Here is a 19532-nt window from a genome sequence, read left to right on the forward strand (position 1 = left end):
CATTAGAAACATGCGAACACAGGCTGGGAGATTTTTTTTTTTTTTTTTTTTTTTTTTTTTGTGTAAAAAAAAAAAAAAAAAAAAAAAAAAAAAAAAAAAAAAAAAAGTTCTAGGAAAAATATTAAACCCTGGTATAATCTGTGTTTTGCATAAGGGATGTCATCACATTCAGCAGCAACAAAGTTCCTTTGAAAAAAAAAAAACGGAAACAAGGGGGGGGATTTTTTTTTTTTTTTTTTTTTTTTTTTGAGACGGGAGAGGGAGTGCAAGCATGCCTCGTGAAAAGGGCTAGTTTAATAAATTGGGGGCTGCAGGGAGAGGCTAGGACTGGGGAACACATGAGTAGCCACTTATTAATTGCTTCCCCTATGCAAGTGCCAAGTCCTAACATGATGTCTTGCTGGACTATTCCCATCCCGCCTGCCCGGTCGGCAGAAGAGCCATGTGCAGATAGCACACAGCCAGCTCCATCCCTACCCTCCTCACGGATATCTAGGGGGGAAATTATTTCTCCCTGATCCCACAAAGGTAAATGCCAACCCCTGAGCACCTGGAGTGGGGTTCCCCACTCCTCACGAGCGGCCGTGACCGCTGTGCATGAAACAAAGGGGGCCTGACCGAAGTTGAACTAAGCTGCTGCTGAGCCTAAGAACAGCCTGAAATCGGTGCCACAGATTTAGAAGATGACTTGAGGCTGCCGGGATGAGGAGAGGACAAAGACTTCAGAGCAAAGAAAATGAAAAAGAAATTAGTGTTTTATCCTCTGCTTGGAGCACCGCTGAAGGACAAAATTACTCTTCGCTTAGCAAAGGTGGCAGAGCACACATTCAGCCAAACACCTCACAGCTCCGTACCCACATATGTGTCTTTTATAACATGCTGCTAAAATGTTTACAAAAGCTTGTATAATCTAAATAGTGACGGGGTGTAGCTGAAGAGCTATAAAATACAGCCCAAGGGATAGCCAAGTTATTGAGTTGCTATTAGTACTCAAGCCCACAGGCACTTCACCGTCCTGGTAACTTTTCTTGGACAAGACTTTTAAAAGGCAGGATTTAAAGGAGCATGATCGGCTTAATCGTAATTCCAAGCACACAACATGTTCTATAAAGTAGATTTTGTAATGCCTTACAGGAACAGTTTTTAGGAGTGGCATTCCCTTACATTTTTTGCAACCCAACACTGTATCATCTTGCTAACAGGAGAACTAGAAAGCACAACCGACTATTTTCCACTCCCCAACCTGAGCAAAATGAAAGCTCAAAAATCAGCTGCACAAGGGACATTAAAGGCTGATTATAAAGCCCCCAGTTTTAACACAGGAAAGGAAAACACTTTATTTAATAACACTGTAAATTTTAACCTGATGTCCTTTAATACACGTATAAATTACTACTGCACTGGGTCACCTATTCAATATTCAAAGTAGTCCCCAATCTTCCAAACAGAATGGCATAGGCTTGAAAACCGCACAGTGCTATTTCAAATAATCTTAAAAATACAGATTCATATTCATAAACGCTCCCTTCCATATCATCTATCCTGAAGATGATTCCCTTTGCTTCAGGGGAATATTAGGTTTCTCAAAAGCTACCCATTCCATGAAATCTCAGTGGATTTGGCCTCCATTCTCACAGCTTTACCTTTCTGCATGGATGCCCCACAGGAAATTACTGTAAGGCAAGGTTGTCCCCAGCACAGAACTCTTACATGAGCAATGGCTGTCCCCACAGTGACAGAAGAGCAAAGAAGGGGCAGGACTACACCTCAGTCACGACTCAAACAGAACTCACTCAAGCCAAAGCTGGACTGGGGTGTTAAACAGCAAGGCTTGGAAAGTCTGCATGCACAGCACTCAAGATTGTTTAAAATAAAGCAAAAAGCACCTTTCCCCATGGTGATTTAAATAAAGTACCCCAGAAGAGAGGGAAAAACTCTGTAAGTCAACAAGAAAGTAGCCAAGAGCCTCACCAGAGTCCGCAGCCAGCATTCTTCACAGTGCACGTGCCAGCACTGAATAGAAGTCAGGGGCATTGTGTAGGAGTCCTGAGGAGAAGAAGCAAACAGGTTATTTCCACAGCAGGGATCTACTGATTCTTTGCTCCCAACCCCATCACAACGCCTTTCTTTGTGGGTAACACAAAGTACCTTGCACTTTGTATTACAAAAAAATAAATTTGTGTAATATGCAAGTAGTAAAGGCAGAAAGTTTCCTGCAGTCCATTTTTCTGACTTCCCAGAACTCCTGTTGGAAGCCCATAATCTACTCAAGTGGTGACCTGGCTCAGCACAGTTATCACAAGAGCATCTGAAGTTGCCGTGGCCGCCTGCTATTATTCTCATCAGAAAGGTCACCAGATCATACAAAAAAAACAGTGACAGGGTAAGATTAACCCTTATCACAACTCTCAGCTCTGCAGGAACAGCTTAACCGCATCCCAAGAACGCTGCTGCTATTTCAGCAGACGTGCCTTTGCTTGAGTATTTTCTGTCATTGCTCACAAACCTCTGGAAATGAGCAGCAAGCTGTCACCCCTCCTGTGGGATGAGAGACGGGGACTGCACCCCCATGCCCACGGGTGGGGAGCTGGGAGAGAGAGCACCACGCACCAAGCTGAAATTGCAGAGGGAGCCCTTCGCCAAGCAGAATTTTCTCCCTCTATCAGCAAAATTAAAACCTAACAGGAGATGGGAAGCTTTGCAGGCTCAGACCATCAGAGGGAGCTGCTGCCCTTCTTTAAGACGGCCACAGCATCACCACAGAGCGAGCAGGACATCCACAACTTTTAAACGCCCAGGCAGCATTCCTCTCATCTCTCTGTCCACTCTGCTCTACCCCGTGGATGTAAATCTGCACACGCAGGAAGAGAACGCTGGAATCTGGGAGTTTTTTACAGGAAGGCTGAAAGTCTTCCCGAGTTGGGGCAAGAATACAGATAGACAGCTACAAATACCAATGAAACCATGTAAGGCATACAGGAATTTAAAAAGACCTAGCACCTTCATTTGGAAAGCCGATTGGTGTATAGGGACAAAGATGAGTTCCCCCACTCCACCCAAAAAAGAAGAAAAGCTTCTCCCCTCCTCAGCAAAGATACCAAGACATTTCTGATTCATTACCACAAGTGGAGTGCTACTCACCATGCAAATGAGACATTTATAGCGGTCCCCACGGGAAAGCTGCCTTTCTAACTCACGGACACGAGCCTTTAACGCTTCAAATGTTGTCACTGCAGAGTCTTCTGTAATTCTGCAAAAGATGATGGAGAGTGAGCATCACTGAGCACACAAGATCGTTAAGAGTTCAGGGGAAAAAGGATCCCACAACAGGTACCGCGCAGGAAACGGCAACACTCGAACTAATACATCCAGTTTGTGGTGAAGAAGAATTCCTGAAAAGCCCAGCGGGAATTCTTTGAGGTGTTCTACTAAACACTTCCAAACACATCACAACAGAACACAATGGGGCTGGGGTCGCCAACTTCATACAGAAGGAGTTTCCACAAGACACAGACGTTTAAAGAACAGATTTTTTTTTTTTGTTTTGTTTTGTTTTGTTCTCTGCTTCTTTTCTTGTCTCCCTTAAGAGATTCATTAGGGCCAAATGCTTTGAACAAAGTTCTGTATGTTGAGATAACTTTTTGTGGGCAACAGGAGCTGCTCTCCCCCTTAGAGAATCTTTGCTGGCCATTGACCTCATGAAACACAAAATCAACTCATGACACAGATCAACACAATGCTTTTATATTGAAGAAACCCCTTGTTTTTTGGGTTGTACTACTGAAAAAAAAAAAAAAAGGAAGGAAGAAACCAAAAGCAATGGACACTGTGCCAACAGGGTGGCTATAAAAACAGCTTCACAATCTCTGCTTTCCCATTTCTTAGGGTCATTTTTGATGGGCAGCATTATCTCTTTTGTCACAGAGGTGCTGTGCTGAGGGCAGGCAAGTGTATTTTCATGGTTCTGCAAGGCTGGTGAAAAGAGCAACTTGCCAACCTAAAGGCAAGGGCAGACAGCAATGCTTAGCAAATGAGATGCAGGGAGCATTACAGACAAGGATGTGTCACTCCAGCATGCTGGAAAACCCTATTTCAACATAGTGTAGACATAGGGAGGGGCCCTCAAACATTCCCCAGAAAAGGTTCAGAGTATTGCACTGACATTAAGGCTTTCAATCTTGCAAAAGAACAAACCAAACCAGCTATTTTCATGTATGCCAGTCAATTTCAGACCTGTCCAAGCAGACCCCAGCTCAGAAGAACCTGAAGAACTTGCCACCAGAAGCTGCATCAATCACAACATAATCCACAAACAGCACCTACGTGTTCTACCTTTTTAGAGGATGATTCACAAACAGGTGGCTAAAACATGGGTCTGGTGGAATTACTACAACCAATAAAGTGAGCTGCAATCTCAGCACTCCCACCGCATGCACAGACTTGTTCCTTTGTTCATCAGTCACTTGTCGCCAGCACGCAGGGAGGGACCTGAGGCATCTCCCATGAGGAGATTCTGCTGGCTTTTCCCAAGGCTCTGGAAACAGAACTAGTCAAAAAGATCTTAAGTGATTTTTCTAATTACGACACTTCAGAAGGCACTGGAGCTGCAGGAGTGCACATGGTTAAGTACCAGTGTTATAAAGCTCCTCCAACTTCACTCCTACCTTTGTACAGATCAGACACTCTGCACGAGCTAACCGAGGTGAGACCTTCATCAGAAGGAGATTCATTGCAAATGACAGTTGCTATGAAATGGTAACAATTTCAAAACTACATAAAAGGCGAAGAAATACAGGTCCCGTGATAGCCTAGTGGGTGAGGACTGCCTGGGGACGGGGACACTGTGGATTCAAGTCTTGGTATCAATAAATATTCTTTGGAGCAAAGTGAAAGAGCTTCAGTAGGAGACAGTGCTCCCCGCTGTGCAACACCCACTTGCTCCTGCTCATTGGTATAAATCATTATCATCTCCCAGTGTGGGTTCTCACCCTCAAGGAAGAGTTGTTAGTGTTTTCAAAGAAAGTCTGGAAAGATGTTAGTTTAGTCCAAGGAAGAAACAGAATTATTTATTTATAGCTTGAAGATTATTGTCAGATGAGAAAATTGTTGCCCTTCCAGTCTGGCCCATCAACAAGCTGATGCTGGATGAAGGCTGCAGCTGAATTTGACTTTCTGGAACCCATTTCTCCTTCCTGCATGCATAAGGATACTGAGGTTTAAAAGGCAGTGAGTGCACCTCCTGCCCAAAGTCAGTGGCAAGCAGAACCTCACTCTTGCTAAATTCTCCTGTTACTATCCATGGAGCCACCTGTCCTCCTCTGAAGGGCAGGCGGCTCAGCAAGGAAAGGGAAAAGTGGAATCCTTGAGCACATCCAAGCAAAGGCCAATTCATCCCCAGTCCCAGCCCAATAACAGTCAAAGATTGAAAAGGAAAAATTTGCCTCTGCAACAACTGGAGGGGATAGAAAATGGCTTGTTTATAGAAGTCTAAATGGCTGACCCCCATCGGCCAATTTCGGAAAGTCTCTGAGATAATCGCACCTGTCCAGTAATAAACGAATGAATCAGAAAAGGAGGCTGAATAGAGGTATAAGCAATAATGCTCAGAGGCTGCCTGATACAATGGCCAATCAATAGGAGGGCTGTAGATCAGGGTGCTAGTTAGCTGGAAAATTACCGCACCGCTGCGTGCGTCACGCTGTAGGGATCCTGGACAATCAATGTGGGAGGTATTGATTTAGTTATTATCACTTCATACGCTCCAGACATTGTTAAATATACATTTATTAACAAGACTGGGGTGCATTGGTAAGAGAGGGAGCTTTTGCCACGGCAATATCTCCCAGCACTGAACAAAGCTCAGCTGTGACAGACTTTAAAGTCCACGTTCTCCCTGCCAAGTGTGCTCTCAGGACAAATCCTGACGCACGGCATAGTGCCGAAGACGCAGCTCCCATCTCACAACAGAGATATTCTGGCCACAAGTGAGTATTTTGCACTTGAGATTTCAGGAAAGCCTCCCGGAGCAGCAGCAACCAGGGACGTGGCGGCCAAGGGTCAACCCAAAGCGAGCGATAATTGCATGGTTGCTTCCGAAAAGCCGGAGGAAATGAGGTCAAGGGAAATAGGGAGAACATTAGTAAATAAAGGAAACTGGAACTACCTCCAGGGATGGAATAAAGACAAGAGTCACTTCCCATGTGTCTGGCTCCCGTGGTGGCCAGCGCACTTGGGACACATGCCATTCCATTTAGTGACATTTTACCGTCAACCTGCTGCTTGTATCCTAAAGATAAGCATCACTTTGGAGCAACTCTTCCTGCAGCAGCAATCTTGGGAACTCCCTCAGGCTTCCCTCTTGACGTGCACACCTCGTGTGCGCTTGCCCGGACACAGCTGGGAGCAGCCTGGGCAGAATTTTTACAGGGTAAGGCCAGGGTGGAGCAAAGGTCAGAAAGCCAAGCTCCACGGAGAGGGTAAGGCTGTGTCCGAGTCACCCTGCCAAGGGAGGCAGAGGGAATTACAGGGAAGAAGGAATTGGCTTCCACAGCCCCGCTCGCCTGGCTTTGCCTTGACCTCATGCTGGATCTGGGAGGACTCTTTTAACAATTTTGCGCCTCAGCGCTCTGATTTGACGTGTTTGGATAACGTCATTTATCAGTCTCCAGAGAGACCCTGCTGAGCACAACCACTGCCAAGAGCTGTGCCTCAAGCCCCACTGCTGGTGCTTCTCCAACCACACAGGTGTGAGCAGCCTCATCGATACCTGCATTGTCCTTCCTGGCTGAGAACGTATCATGATGGCACATCCATGCTCTGCTCACTGTGGACCTACATCACCACAAGCAGGTGAACCTGAGCCAGGTTTATGCAAGAGCAAGAACACGAAGGGCGGGCTCCTCACCGAGGAAGGCTGGTCCTGCACTTCTCTCTGGGCTTTGTGGGTAACTCTTCAACAACTTAGCAGTCACCCCTGAGGATTTGGGGTACCAGGGAACAAGTCTATGAGACTGGACAGACAGCATATGGTAGTTTTCAGCCTTTGTGCCCAATGCACGTTTTTCTATTGAAAATAAGAACAAACTTTCTTCCGCTGAGCAAATCCTTGCTTTGTTCAAGTGAAAGGCCAGAAGAAGGGCACAAAAATACCACGGAAGAGGAAAAAGGACCTATCTGTAGCTGTGAGCTGTTACTCAGCAATTGCCTCCAGGGAAATCTCCCCTGGGAACTGGCTGCCCACCACCCCCCTCCCCGGCTCCTTTGCAAAAAAACTTAAACCCAAACGCTGGTTATTTGTCAAACATTAGCATGCATGTGATCTTTGTTTCTCCAAATTAAATCGAGCAATTCCTACCCGCTGTCCCAGTGGGCAATCACAAGCAATTCCGTTAATTAAATTATCTCTGATTCTGCAGCTCTGGAATCTCTCAATTGACTAAGTCTGTGCTTTATCATCAACAAAATACTGGACCAAAAAAGGAAACAAAAAAATGCTGATGTCAAAGTGATTGGCTTCAGTTAACCCTTCCCAGCTGGATATTAAGGGCTGCTCAAGAAACTGTTGGACTGGAACGAGCCCAAGAGCGAGAGCCTCGTACCAGAGATACCAGTAGCAGCTGTTCACTTGTGTTTCCTTTCCATTGTACAGGAAAAAAAATAAAGCAGCATACCATCACTCCATCCAGCACCCTGCCTATTTGAGCCACAGAAAGATGCAAACTGTTAGCTGCTGAAGGAGGAAAAACACCTCAAAGATCAGAAAGCCCCATCCTCCCCTTATCCAGATCTCACTTGATGCACCCCACCGTTGAGGAGTCTCCATAAAACATTCCCCTTTGGTTTATTTCAACTGGATATAAATTTTCCTTTCTTCATAAACAGCCACACTGTACACAACATTCCATAAATTTTTACAGTTCCACTGTTTGTATGTACCTTGTAAAAAACGCTTAGCACTGATTAAATGCACCACCAATAAAATTTCATGGGCTACTTTTGACACTTGATATTCTGACCTTCCTCTCTCTTCGTCATACATTTATTTTTGGGTTTTGTATGCCTGTAAACACAGAGCGGCAGAGGGGAAAACGTACAGTACCACTGACAGACCCGAGAGTGATGTCTTTATTTTTAAACAAAGCCTTTATCTTCCCTCATCCAAGGTGCAGAACCTGATCCCAGCAGAACATACATGCCATCTCCCTGCACCGGGGGCAGAGGTCAGGTCGCCAGCAGCTTACATATCATAAATATTAGAAACAGACTGGTCGATGCTTTGAAGGCAGAGTCAAGCTGAAGTAAGATTCCAGGAGCAGAGAAATTGCTCCTGGCCACATCCAACCATGGCCACAGATGACAATTAACATAACCACTACTGCTCCCCAGAAGAGAACACCTACTGCAGTCCTCGCTTGGTGGGGCACAAATCTTCAAGACTTGATAAAATGATCCGAAAAAACGACCCCAACGTCAGTGCACAATCATTTGATTGCAAGCCTTCTCTCATAGCCAATTTATGTTTGGGTGAGAGGGCAACTTTTTCAAAGAGACCGTGTTCCATTAGGCTGTAACACGCTGCGCAGAGCTGCTGTGCCACCGGCAGAACATGGGGATGCTGTCTTGGCTCTCGCTCATACGGTGCCTTCCACACAGCTCCCTCGCTATCAAGAGTTTCAAACGCTAGCTAAAACCAACCCTACGTCTTCTGGGACAAGAACCGCTTCTGTTTTCAACCTGGTGAAAGAATCCGCCCCCTCTTTCCATTCAGCATCACCAGCAGCAGAGCTTATTTTGGCAGATGCGGCGGAACGCTACTGAAATCAGCGCGAGATACACAGACACAAAGGCCTTTTGCACTTCACCAGAGTGTAAGAACCTAACATAAAGCTGAAAAAAAAAAAATAATACAAGTTTGCCGCCAACAAGTACAACACTTAAATTCATAAACAAGATTTGAAAAGAAAAGTCACATGCGGGAGACAGCTCCAGTGCTGTCAGCACGTGAAGTCTCTGAAAGAACTGCAGTGTGAGGCACTGATGGCAGATTGACTGCGAATCACCCCAGATCTACCAGACTGGCACCATGCACTGCAATTTTATTTCCCTAGATGAGCTGGCTATGGCAGAAGGGGCCAGATCCCTAGCAGCAGCAAACTGCCCAACAAAGCTGTCTGCAGCAGAGCCGTGACAAAACACACCAAGAGAAGTTTAGACCCTCAGTCTGTGAGAACGACAGCACAAAAAGCAAATCTTCTGGTAAGACATCAACATTTGAGGAGCTGGCTTCCCCTCTATTTAGCTAAAAATCTAATTTATTTGGTTTATTTGTTTTTAGACTAACCTCCTTTAAAAAGGCTGACTTATAATCCTGTAAAACATTGTCACATGTATTGAGGAAATTGGCAAGGATGCTAATTTATTGTCCTCTAGGAAAAAAAAAAAGAGCCCTCTTTCCTTGATTAATGTATGTTTTTGTATTGTAAGATATTAAAGAATGTTGCTTCACCTGTAATTATAGAGAATAGTTTATTTTGGCAAAGTGCCCTGGCTTCTGGTTGCCAAGTTATGAATAATGCAATGTTCCCCATTCTAATTTCCGTGTTCTAAGTTGTGAATTTGGAGCGGGGTGCATGCAAGGGCACACACACACGATGCCGAGGAGCTCTCAGTCACGAGCGCCTCTATTTTATACTTGCTTGCACAACTTGTTAATGCCGGCATCTGCTTGCCAAATTCAGAGTTTGCTTCTGACTAATTTCATCTTGATGCAAACCAAAAATGCTGCCTCTTTTTTTTTTTTTTTCTTCTTTCCCCACAGAGGAATTATTTCTCTTACACTTGCATGCACTGTTGCAATACCACTGAGGGGAGCTTACTGCTGCAAGAAGGCGTTTTAAGCCGCATTTAGTAGGGACTTGGGTAAAGATTCCCTGAAGAATTTAATGACAGAAGAATTCATTATGCTTTCAGATCTCCTCCGCCTCCATAACACAGAGCCCAACAATGTCTTTACAGAAGCGGGAAGTAAATTCAGGCGCTGGCTCTTTCTCTCTCTCTTTTTTTTTTTGGCCCGCGTTTCGCTGGGACACATGTGCCCAGCCCCAATCAAAACAGAGACAGATGGCACCGCTGATCATTCCGAATGGAAGGAGCCTCGGAGTCAGCATGTTTAGATGCATTTGTAGGGCTACGCAGTACCCGCTGGCCACTGGGACTGATTTAAAAAGGCGGCTAGTGAAAGTCTGAGCTTGCGCCAAAATTTTAAATGTGCCATTTGAGCAATTATGGTTCGACATGAAAGCTGGGAGAAAGAATGCATGGGTCATTCTGATTTCGATTTAGAGACTATGTCCCCTGTTCCAAAGAGAAAATAAATGCAATCCCATTGCTTTACTGGAGCAGCTTTGGCGACAAAGAAAAAAGCCATGCTATGGAAGAGTATTTTGCTGCAGTAAGGTTTTGTTGAGGCAGCATGGGCCAAGTTAGAAAACCATTCTCTAAACAAAGTTCCCAAATAGAAATAATCGCACATCTAACATGTTCACATCTCAGTTCACTTTTCAAATGTATCCTTCATCCTGGTGACCCTAACTGTACTCCTAACAGATCTATGAAGGTGTGTCATGGTCTCTATCTTAATAGAAGCCAGGGCCACAAAAAGCAGGCAGTGGAAATGGAAAATGCAGCTCCTCTCCCTGCTGAGGCACATGGGCTGGAGGTTCCAGTCTCCTGAAATTTGCTTCCCTCCACAAGTAAACACGTTTGGATTATGACCAAGCTCCACGTACAGCTAGGCAGGTACATTTTTCTACTGGAAGACTCATGGCAGCTGTAACCCATCATCTCACTGTGGCCTGGAGGTGGTCTGGGATTATTGGTAGCTTTGGTTGGATGATCAGGGCACAAAATTATACAATATCCCTGAAGTGAAAGAGGAATAGCAAATTCCTCGGGCTGAGAGGTGTTCAGAAGGTTGGACACGCAGCCGAGTCTTGCGGCCAGGGTCTGTGCACAATGAAATGCCTTCTACTCCCATGGCCCGCATCCAAACGGCCGAAATAAACAGGAAATATCTATGTTACTACAGCAGCACTTGGATTCATCTGCAGCCTTTTAAGGGCTTTACCGTGGAGGTGATATGCTTTCCAGAACTTCCATTCATGACTGCTGATTGGAGGTACACAAGGGCAGCACGATAACACATCCTCCAGACAGCTTCCTACAGCCGCTGCTGCCGCCCTAGAACTTTTACACTGTGCCTGCTTCCTTTGCGGGGAAAGAAAGGATCAGAATTAGCATCATTTAAGGTAATCGTGCCTTCAAAAAGAAACATGAGGCTATTAAAGGAGGCCACGGCACATTAGTATCGCATAACCAACTGTGGTCCCAGAGCTGGAAGAGGAAACCAGCAATGCAGAGGAAGGACAGGTCATGAGCTGGCTATCTGAGAGAAAAGCAGGAACGCTTATGCAACTGAGGGGGAAACAGCAGCTTTTTTTGGGGACAGAAGCTGTCAAAAAGGAAAAAAGAAGAAGTAGGATGAAGTACCTGCAGTGGTGGGGAGTGACAAGCCTCGACACTGAACTGAGGACAAAAAATCAACACGGATATTAAACTACATTAATTACATTACTTGCTATTACAATGTTCCTGTAAAGGCAGTGCTGGTTTCTGCGTTACGGAGGCAGAGGAGATATGAAAACACAATGAATTCTTCTGTCATTAAATTGTTTGGGAAATCTTTACCAAGCTCTGACTAAATGCGGCTTAAGACTCCCTCTCGCAAGAGTAAGCTCCCCTCAGTGGTATTGCAACTGTGCACGCAAGTGTAAGAGAAATAATTACAGACTCTACATTGTCCCAGACAGGGTTTAGTGAGAAGTTAATACCAACAGGGTGAGGTTTTTTGGTGCTATTTCATATTTATACTTACTAACTGTAGCCTAAGAAATGCATAAACTACCAAGAGCCGGCCATAATGACAACCATCCTGTTGTCTCCCAGCAGCTGGCACAGCACAAACACTCACTGAGTCCTGCCACGATCGTTGGTAGGTGCCAAGGAAAGCAGTAGCCCCATTATGGCCAGCAGGCAGCCAGGGCTGCCCTTCAACAGATGCAGGAGAGAGACAGCAAACTGGCAGCGGATGGGGCACAACATGATCCCTTTTCTGCTCTTCAAAGGAACATTTCCATCCAAACAGGGAACGCCGCCTACGTAAAAATAATTGTTACTTTTCTCTTGAGAGCATCTGGGCACCATACAAACATTTCCTAAAAAAAGAATCAGTCCCTGCCTCCTAATTCTTGCGGCGTAGGTGAGGGATGTGAATAAACAGTCACATCCTCAAAATATTTTCAGAAGGAACACAGCAGGATCTACAATGCTCCATCAGAGACCCTGTTAAACACAACAGGCTAATTTTAGGGACGAGTCCTCTCTCTGACAAGCTGCTCACACATCTAAGGGCAGAATTTGTCTGCTAGAAGGCAGCTGTTTGTGTTTTATAAGCTAAAGTTTCTCTTACCTATGGAATAACTCCAATATTTCACAGGGAATCATCATCCATCTAACTGAAGTACCCTCTAACGGACCATCAGCCTCATATCCCCTTTGAAATAGCACAGCTGAGCACTTGCTGGGCCACGATTTATTTTTTACCTTCTAAGACATCTTGCTAACTCTATAGCTCAATAGTGACAGTCGAATTTCACACTGCGATAGCCCCCCATCGATTTTTCACTCCCAGGAAGCAACTCCACAAATTAAAGTTAACAGCATTTCTGAAACTAAGAAAGAAAAGAAAAAAAAAAAGAAGGGGCAGGCAAAGAGACATAAATGGCAAGATGTTTAAAACCACCCCCAACATAGGAATAAAATTTCTCCTTGGAGTCTTCCCCAGCTATGGGACAGGGATGCTACTGCCCCCAAAGCCCGCAGCCACCTTGGGTTTGCAGACACTTCAGCTCTGCAACATCACAGGTTCAACAGACATAAGAGTCCCTCCTTGTATGAATACGTCAAAATCCATAAAAAACTGGCCCAAGACATGAGAATGAGACCAAACCTCTGGACACAGCTGCACTAAACAGAGATACCACCTTCCCCCTGGTGTGAGCTTGTACAGCCAAGCCTGCCTCGCTGAGCTTCGTTAACGGCCAGCCTATGATGAACCACGACACTGACACAACTTGAGTTGGTGCAGTGGTAATAACATTTGAGAGCGTCACTGCACAAGCGATTTCTACTGAACAGTTAAACGAGGGAGCAGAATAAAGAAACACAGCCCAGCGCTCTGCTCTCCACCAGCACAACCTGGAGGATAAAGTAATGCCAGTCTCATTTCATAAAGAAATGCAGCATCTACCTGTGCACCCACTGGACACCAGTGTCCGTTACAAGCATGTATTACATACTACTGAATTACTGAAAGCACGGACTAAAACCCAATAAAGTTAAAATTCTGGACACAAGCAGCACTCAGCCCAGCAGCGCTTTCTCAGCCTGGCTTTGACAATCCCAGGCTTCAGTTCAGTTTCCTGGGTCCTGTCTCAAGTTTACACGGGCTGATCTAGGAGTGGATCCACCAAGCAGCATCATGCTGTCTCTTAGCAGAGCACAGCGGGTTAGCTCATTTATGACTCGAGTTAATTTTTTAATTCTGTCTTTGCTATGCAACATTCTTGTCTCCCACCAAAGCCTATTAATGGTGTGACACTATGGAGAGGGGCTGGGGAGCTCTTATCCTCTGGTGTGAATTCACAACAGCTTCTATTTCCCTCTGACACACCAGCTTAAGCGCGGCTCCTTCCCTTTTGGGGCTCTGCTAATCCTCTGGCTTCACACTCACGCTGCTCCCGGCTCTTCTGTCTGCCTAGGAGCAGGGTCCCTGCGACAGACACTGCTGCCTCCCCAACTCTCTCACACGCTTGGCTCTTTCCACCAGGACCCCAACCTAAACTTTGTTTAATTTTAACTGATGGTCCTCCCTGTGCTGCCGCGCCAGAGCCCCTCTGGAGCTGATGCTTTCGGAACAGCTGGACTGGAAAGAAGGGAGGTGGGAGGAAAGAGGAGATGAGAAAAATAAACACAATTGCTTTTTGTCTCTAAAACCCTCTTTTTAACCCAACGAGCATCTCATCCAATGAAGCACGATGAGCATGAAGTGTTATATAAAGAAGATAATTATAAAGGGATTTAATGCTTGGCAGGCTCGTATCACAAGGTTTAGAGTGGAGGCAGCATACTCACTTAACCGGCCTTGTGTCCGGGTTTGCTATTATGCGGGCAGCGCGGCTGGGGCCAAGCAGAATCAGAAATAAGATTTGTTTTACAAAAAAAAAAAAAAAAAAAAAAAAAAACACCCCCCCCCAGGAAAGGAAAAAAAAAAAAAAAAAAAAAAAAAAAAAAAAAAGAGCACAGCCCCCTTCCCACTGAGGATGGCAGCTCCAGTCCCACCTCCTTCCACTTCTGTCCCATCCCTGATTAATGATGTTGTCTGCCTGATTTATGACCCACCCCAACAGATTAGAGTTTCCCTCTTCAACCTCCCCCTCCCCTCTTTTACCCCCACCCCCCCCAGAAGGCACAGCCACACTCAGCTGGAAATATTAGAGAATTATTAAATAAACATTCATACGTCATGTCTCTTCCCATACTGAGCTCATCGTAGTCAACGCTCAGCGGCCGGGTCCTGTTTGCTTTGGGGCTGACACCAAACAGCTGGAGTGATTCATGGAGAGGCTGGCTACAATGCTCTGTGCCATATATCATGCTCGCAGCGCTCCCTGCCCCGGCGGAGATAAACTGATCAACCACAACGGGCTGGAATGAATTTATGACAACACAAAATTGAGGAAAACAAATGGGAGGTGACCCAGTGGGCCACTAACCCAGACTCTCTCGCTGGCCTGCAATCTAGTCTGGTGGCAGAAAGCAAAATTGAACATTGGCACTCTGAATTAAGATGCTGGCTTTTAACCCCGGGGAACCTCGGTTTCAAAATGGCACCAGACCCTCACAGGCGGCATCTGGGGAGGGAGGGGGAAGGAAGACTTTTCGTGGGGAAGGTGCTTTTTGCAGCTCTCTGCCTGACAGTGCTTCAGCTGAGAGCATGACGATGGTGGAGGAGTCGGAGAGGATGCCTGGGCAATTAGGGACTGGCTGCTCTCTCCGAGCAAAGCTGCATCATGAGTGAAGGTAAAGGAGCATCGCACCAGCTAAGCTCTGCCTTCATGGTGGCTGGGGTCTTCAGGAGAGGGGCAGAGCTCAGCTGATGTGACACTCCTTGAGCCTTCAGCACCCCAGGGTGTCTCCCTGACCCCTCATGTTGGTGAGATGAGAAAAGCTCAGCAGGGCTGAGACACCCCGCAGTGCTGGGAAGGAGAGGTGGGACCAGTACCACCTCTCTTACCGCCTGTGGCTGGCATCTGAAGTTCAATGCAATGCAGATCATGTCAATGGTAAGAAACCTGCCTGAGCTACCAAGGACCTAGCATGGCTGTGAAGGAGAGCTGGGACTAGCACCATGTCTCTGGTTACCTGTGGCTGCCATCTGAAGTTCAACACAATGCAACCTGCCCAAACTATAGATGACGTGGCACGGCACAAGGAGAGGGCAACAAACACAAGACTTACCCCAAACCCCATCTAGCTGTTCTACATGGAAAAGACTCCTCCACGAAAACCTAAGTTTAGATTAAATTAACTTGGCTCAAGCAAAGAGCTTCAGCTGCGTGCCAAAAAGAGGACCGCTTGCTGTACTGTACTAATGGATTAAAAACCAGCCAAACAAAACCACAGCGCTCTCCCTGCCCAGACTTATTTTTGGAAGAGGGGAGGGGGAAGGAACGTCATTCTTATGAGAGAAGGATCAATACGCGGATCGCTGCTAACTCTATTAGCTGCTGCTCTAAACGGAGAGCACGGCTGACACAGGTGGTAAACCATGTGCTTCTGGACACTTTTAAAAATGCTAATCAGATGCTACACAGGGTTTAACATGCCAATCAATAACGCTCAGATTTAAAGGCAAAAATTAAAGTTACAAACAATGGAGTAAAGTGATGCTGCCAAAAACTTCCTGTAAGCGCCACCCAAAACAAGAAAAATGAAACCAATTTAGCTCCAGATTAAGAAACAGGAACTAGAGATGAATCAATTTAGCCTGTTGGGCTGGGTCGCCATATATCATGGCTCAGCAGTGGAGTGAGAAGCAGACAGACAGTGTGAAACCCTTCCCCCTCCTTTTCTGTAGGCTTCTAGCTCTGATCCCTGTTATCAATTAATTTAACAGAACCCCTCTACACAGACAAGCACACAGAGCATTCAGACTCCTTAAATGGCAGGACAGAAACTATTTATCACACACGAATCTCAAAGGAAAGGAGAGAGAAAAAAAAAAAAAGGGCAGCTAGGAATTCTCCACCTGAAACACCATCTTGATTTCTGAACCTCGGTGAAATAAAAGTGCCTTAAATAAAAAGCTCTCCCTGCTACTTCCAAAAAAAAATAAACAGCATTATTGGAAAGACTCAGCAAGACACTTTAAGTGTTTCCCCATAATTTCTATTGGGCTTTGCTGACTTTTCACACCTTTTGCGGAACTGAAGCTTTAGTGGGGCAAGGTTACTGCGGAGCAAGGTGTGCACACACACACACACACACACACGTGTAAGCACACAAACGCTCCCCCACTTCACAGCGGCATTAGCACGAGTGCTGTTTGGAAAGGATTCTGGGATCCTTCAAAAGGTGCCAGCTAAAGCCTCTTTGATCAGATTATTAAAGCTATGTCAATTTTATCACTTGAGCTCAAGTGTTCTGGAAAATGTCAAATCCTTTCAGCTCCTGCAGTTTAAAGATTTTCAATAGGAGTGGATGTGGGAGGGTGGGGGGCTGCTGGGCTGACAGGCAGGAGGCCCAAAGGGAAGCCAAGCAGCGGCTGAGACACAGGCTGACAGATGAGGCCAGAAGGGATGAATCCTTGCCACCAAGACAGCACGCAATGCTTGGCTTGCTCTAAGGACACGGGTGCTTCTCCACTGACCTGTGAGCTCCCAGACTTGGCGGTCCTTGGCCAAAGTCTACTCACCGAGAAGCATCGACCAGCAGACAGCCCACGTTTGGGACATGCCAATAAAAAGCCTTGTAAAAAGGAAAGCGCCGAGCAGTGTTAAAAGTTTCCTCTGCAGCAGGGAGTTTCCCCAGCTAACCCCTAACTGGCAACATATCCTGTGCCAAGGATACAACCTCTATAGTGAGGACCAGGGGCAGGAGGAGAACAAACTACATCAAAAAACCCCAACTTTCTGTAAAGTCTGCTTAACTTTACCACCAGGTTCTTTCCCCATCCCAAATTATCCATGGACCTGGATACCCTGCAGGTATAACACTCAGGAACTGAGACATCATTTCCATTATTAACCATACAAAGGTGAAATCTGGATCTTAATGGCTAAGAAATTTTCTCAGTGAGGCTTCTGCCAGGTTACGGGGACTGCTGGAATTCCCTTCTGACGTACCATTGAAAAAACAGAATAGAGACCACGTGAAGGACTGCCCTCAAAAACCAAGATGCAACGATAAGGTAACTTCTCCAGTAAAAGCAAGATCCTGTGATACATGGATAGCAGAAATATTGCAGGGGGAATAAAATAAAAAAATCAAAATACAGCTTGACAAGCCAATTGTTTTTGTCAGGTTAAAGTGGGTTTGAATCTTCACCTCTTGTCCAACGTCTCAGCTCTAGTCTAAGCTGTTACACACCGCACAACATGTTGAAAACCCACCATAACTAGAATGTGGTGGAAACCATGGATCTATCTATTTATGTATTTTAAAATAAGCAGTTTGCAGTGGAGAATCCCTTTGAAAGCTGTACTCAATTCCTTGTCACTGGGTACCTGCCCATACAGGTACCTGGGGTAGAACTCCCCACAGCAGAGGCAAGTCAGGACACCAATAGCTCCAAGTCCAGGCTTTATGTTGGAGCACAACTTCCCTTCTCAGTGGTAAAGCTTCAAATATGCCTACCCTCAAACGACCACTGCTTCTAGGAACACCAGATGGGACACTATGGTTCCTTAAAACAGGAAAAATGAAAGCTATCCACTTTACACTCACTTTTCAATGTCACTGTTCTTACAGGTCTTCTGCATGGTCTCCTGTTTACTGCTTTCACCATTACTCGTTGAGGGCATTTCTGTTGAGGGAAAAATGGATAAATTAGTAAAAGAACATTTGATCATTGCAATGAAATGGCCTGAGTGAGTTAAGAGTTTCAGAAGCAGAGGACCCTGATGAGTCATTTTCATGTCAATTCTCGGAAAGAGAGAGAAGAGACTGATGCTACGTGTCCCTGTCTGGCCAGGAGGCCCTCTCTCTATATGATTCGGGGCTGAAGATACTGACCAACCCTTGCAGATGTTCCAGTTGTTCAAGCCAGGATTTAATTCAATAAGTTTTGATGCATCTGCCATGCCAAAGTGTACTTCTAAAAAGGTGGATCTGGAGCAAATCCACTCAGCCAAGACCCTGCTCTCAGCTTCTCCCTTTTTCTGAGAACCCTCTGATGCAGACAGAGGGAAAAACATATGCCAGGTAAGTAGTAGGACAGAACAGTCTGCTCATAGCTCTCCTCTACCAGCAGTACTATGCCTCCTCCCAGTGCTCGGGGGGATGTGAGAAACCAGTCAGGGCTGAGCCAGACGACCTGTCCTAGGGCCAGCCCCCGGGCTGTAGGTTCAGCACCGTGGCTTCAGGTAAAAGGTATGAAGAAAACAGCTCACGGCAAGTGCCACCAGGGCTGCCTCCTCATCACCTCTGTGGTTGTAGTTACTGAAGCTGAACACACCTACAAGCAAGTGCTCCTACATCACAGAAAATAAATGCGATTGCCTATCCCTCAGCAGAAAATGCCTGCGATAGATATCCTATGTTCTCCATTTAATCAACACGCCCTTGGCAAAACTGGTTCTACCCACCCCCCCGCCACTGGAAAGCAGTTATGTCTTGTAGGTTCTTTCAAGGCTGAGAATCAAATGCCCAAAGCATTACAGTAACAGAACAGGGAATAAAATCATTGGGACAAGTCTCTTCAGGTCGCTGAGCTTCAGTTCCCTTCCTAAGGGATCTGAAGCCGCACTGCCCAGCTTTGGAAATGGATTTGGCATCTACAGCTGGAAAGCGCCAGGTTTTATTATTCTCATATTTCCACTAGGTCGCTGCTTACACTTAGAGTGCTCCTGGCATTAAACAAAAAAACCCAGCAGTCGAATGGGTTTAACACCTCCCTCCCCCCTTAATGCCATGAGCCTTCAAATAATACATGCAAAGGTACAAGTTCACATTCACTTGTTTGCTCTGGAGACTCAAGTACAGGTCATGAGGTAGGACAGATGCTGGAGTTCCCACTCCAAAGGTGCAGGCAACAGAGCTGCAGGCTTTTCTTGCCATAGAGGCCAGCAAGGACCAGACCTACCCAACAGATCATGATACAAGTCTCCAGCACACCCTTTTAAAGAAGGGAAGAT

At 45.8% G+C, this 19532-nt stretch overlaps 1 protein-coding gene across 1 annotated transcript in view; it reads right to left on the bottom strand.

The window, feature by feature from the left end:
- RNF220 (ring finger protein 220) overlaps window positions 1-19532 on the bottom strand; it is a 245300-nt gene that overhangs the window by 11585 nt on the left and 214183 nt on the right. Inside the window, exons 13-15 of the mRNA XM_014938949.1 lie at window positions 18124-18202; window positions 3142-3250; window positions 1972-2046 (exon numbers count right to left, since the gene is read on the bottom strand). Coding sequence (XP_014794435.1) covers window positions 1972-2046; window positions 3142-3250; window positions 18124-18202 — 263 coding nt within the window. The remainder of the gene's footprint in view (window positions 1-1971; window positions 2047-3141; window positions 3251-18123; window positions 18203-19532) is intronic.

Source organism: Calidris pugnax, unplaced genomic scaffold (genome assembly GCF_001431845.1).
Source record: "Calidris pugnax isolate Ruff unplaced genomic scaffold, ASM143184v1 scaffold18, whole genome shotgun sequence".
In the NCBI taxonomy this organism is placed as follows: domain Eukaryota; kingdom Metazoa; phylum Chordata; class Aves; order Charadriiformes; family Scolopacidae; genus Calidris; species Calidris pugnax.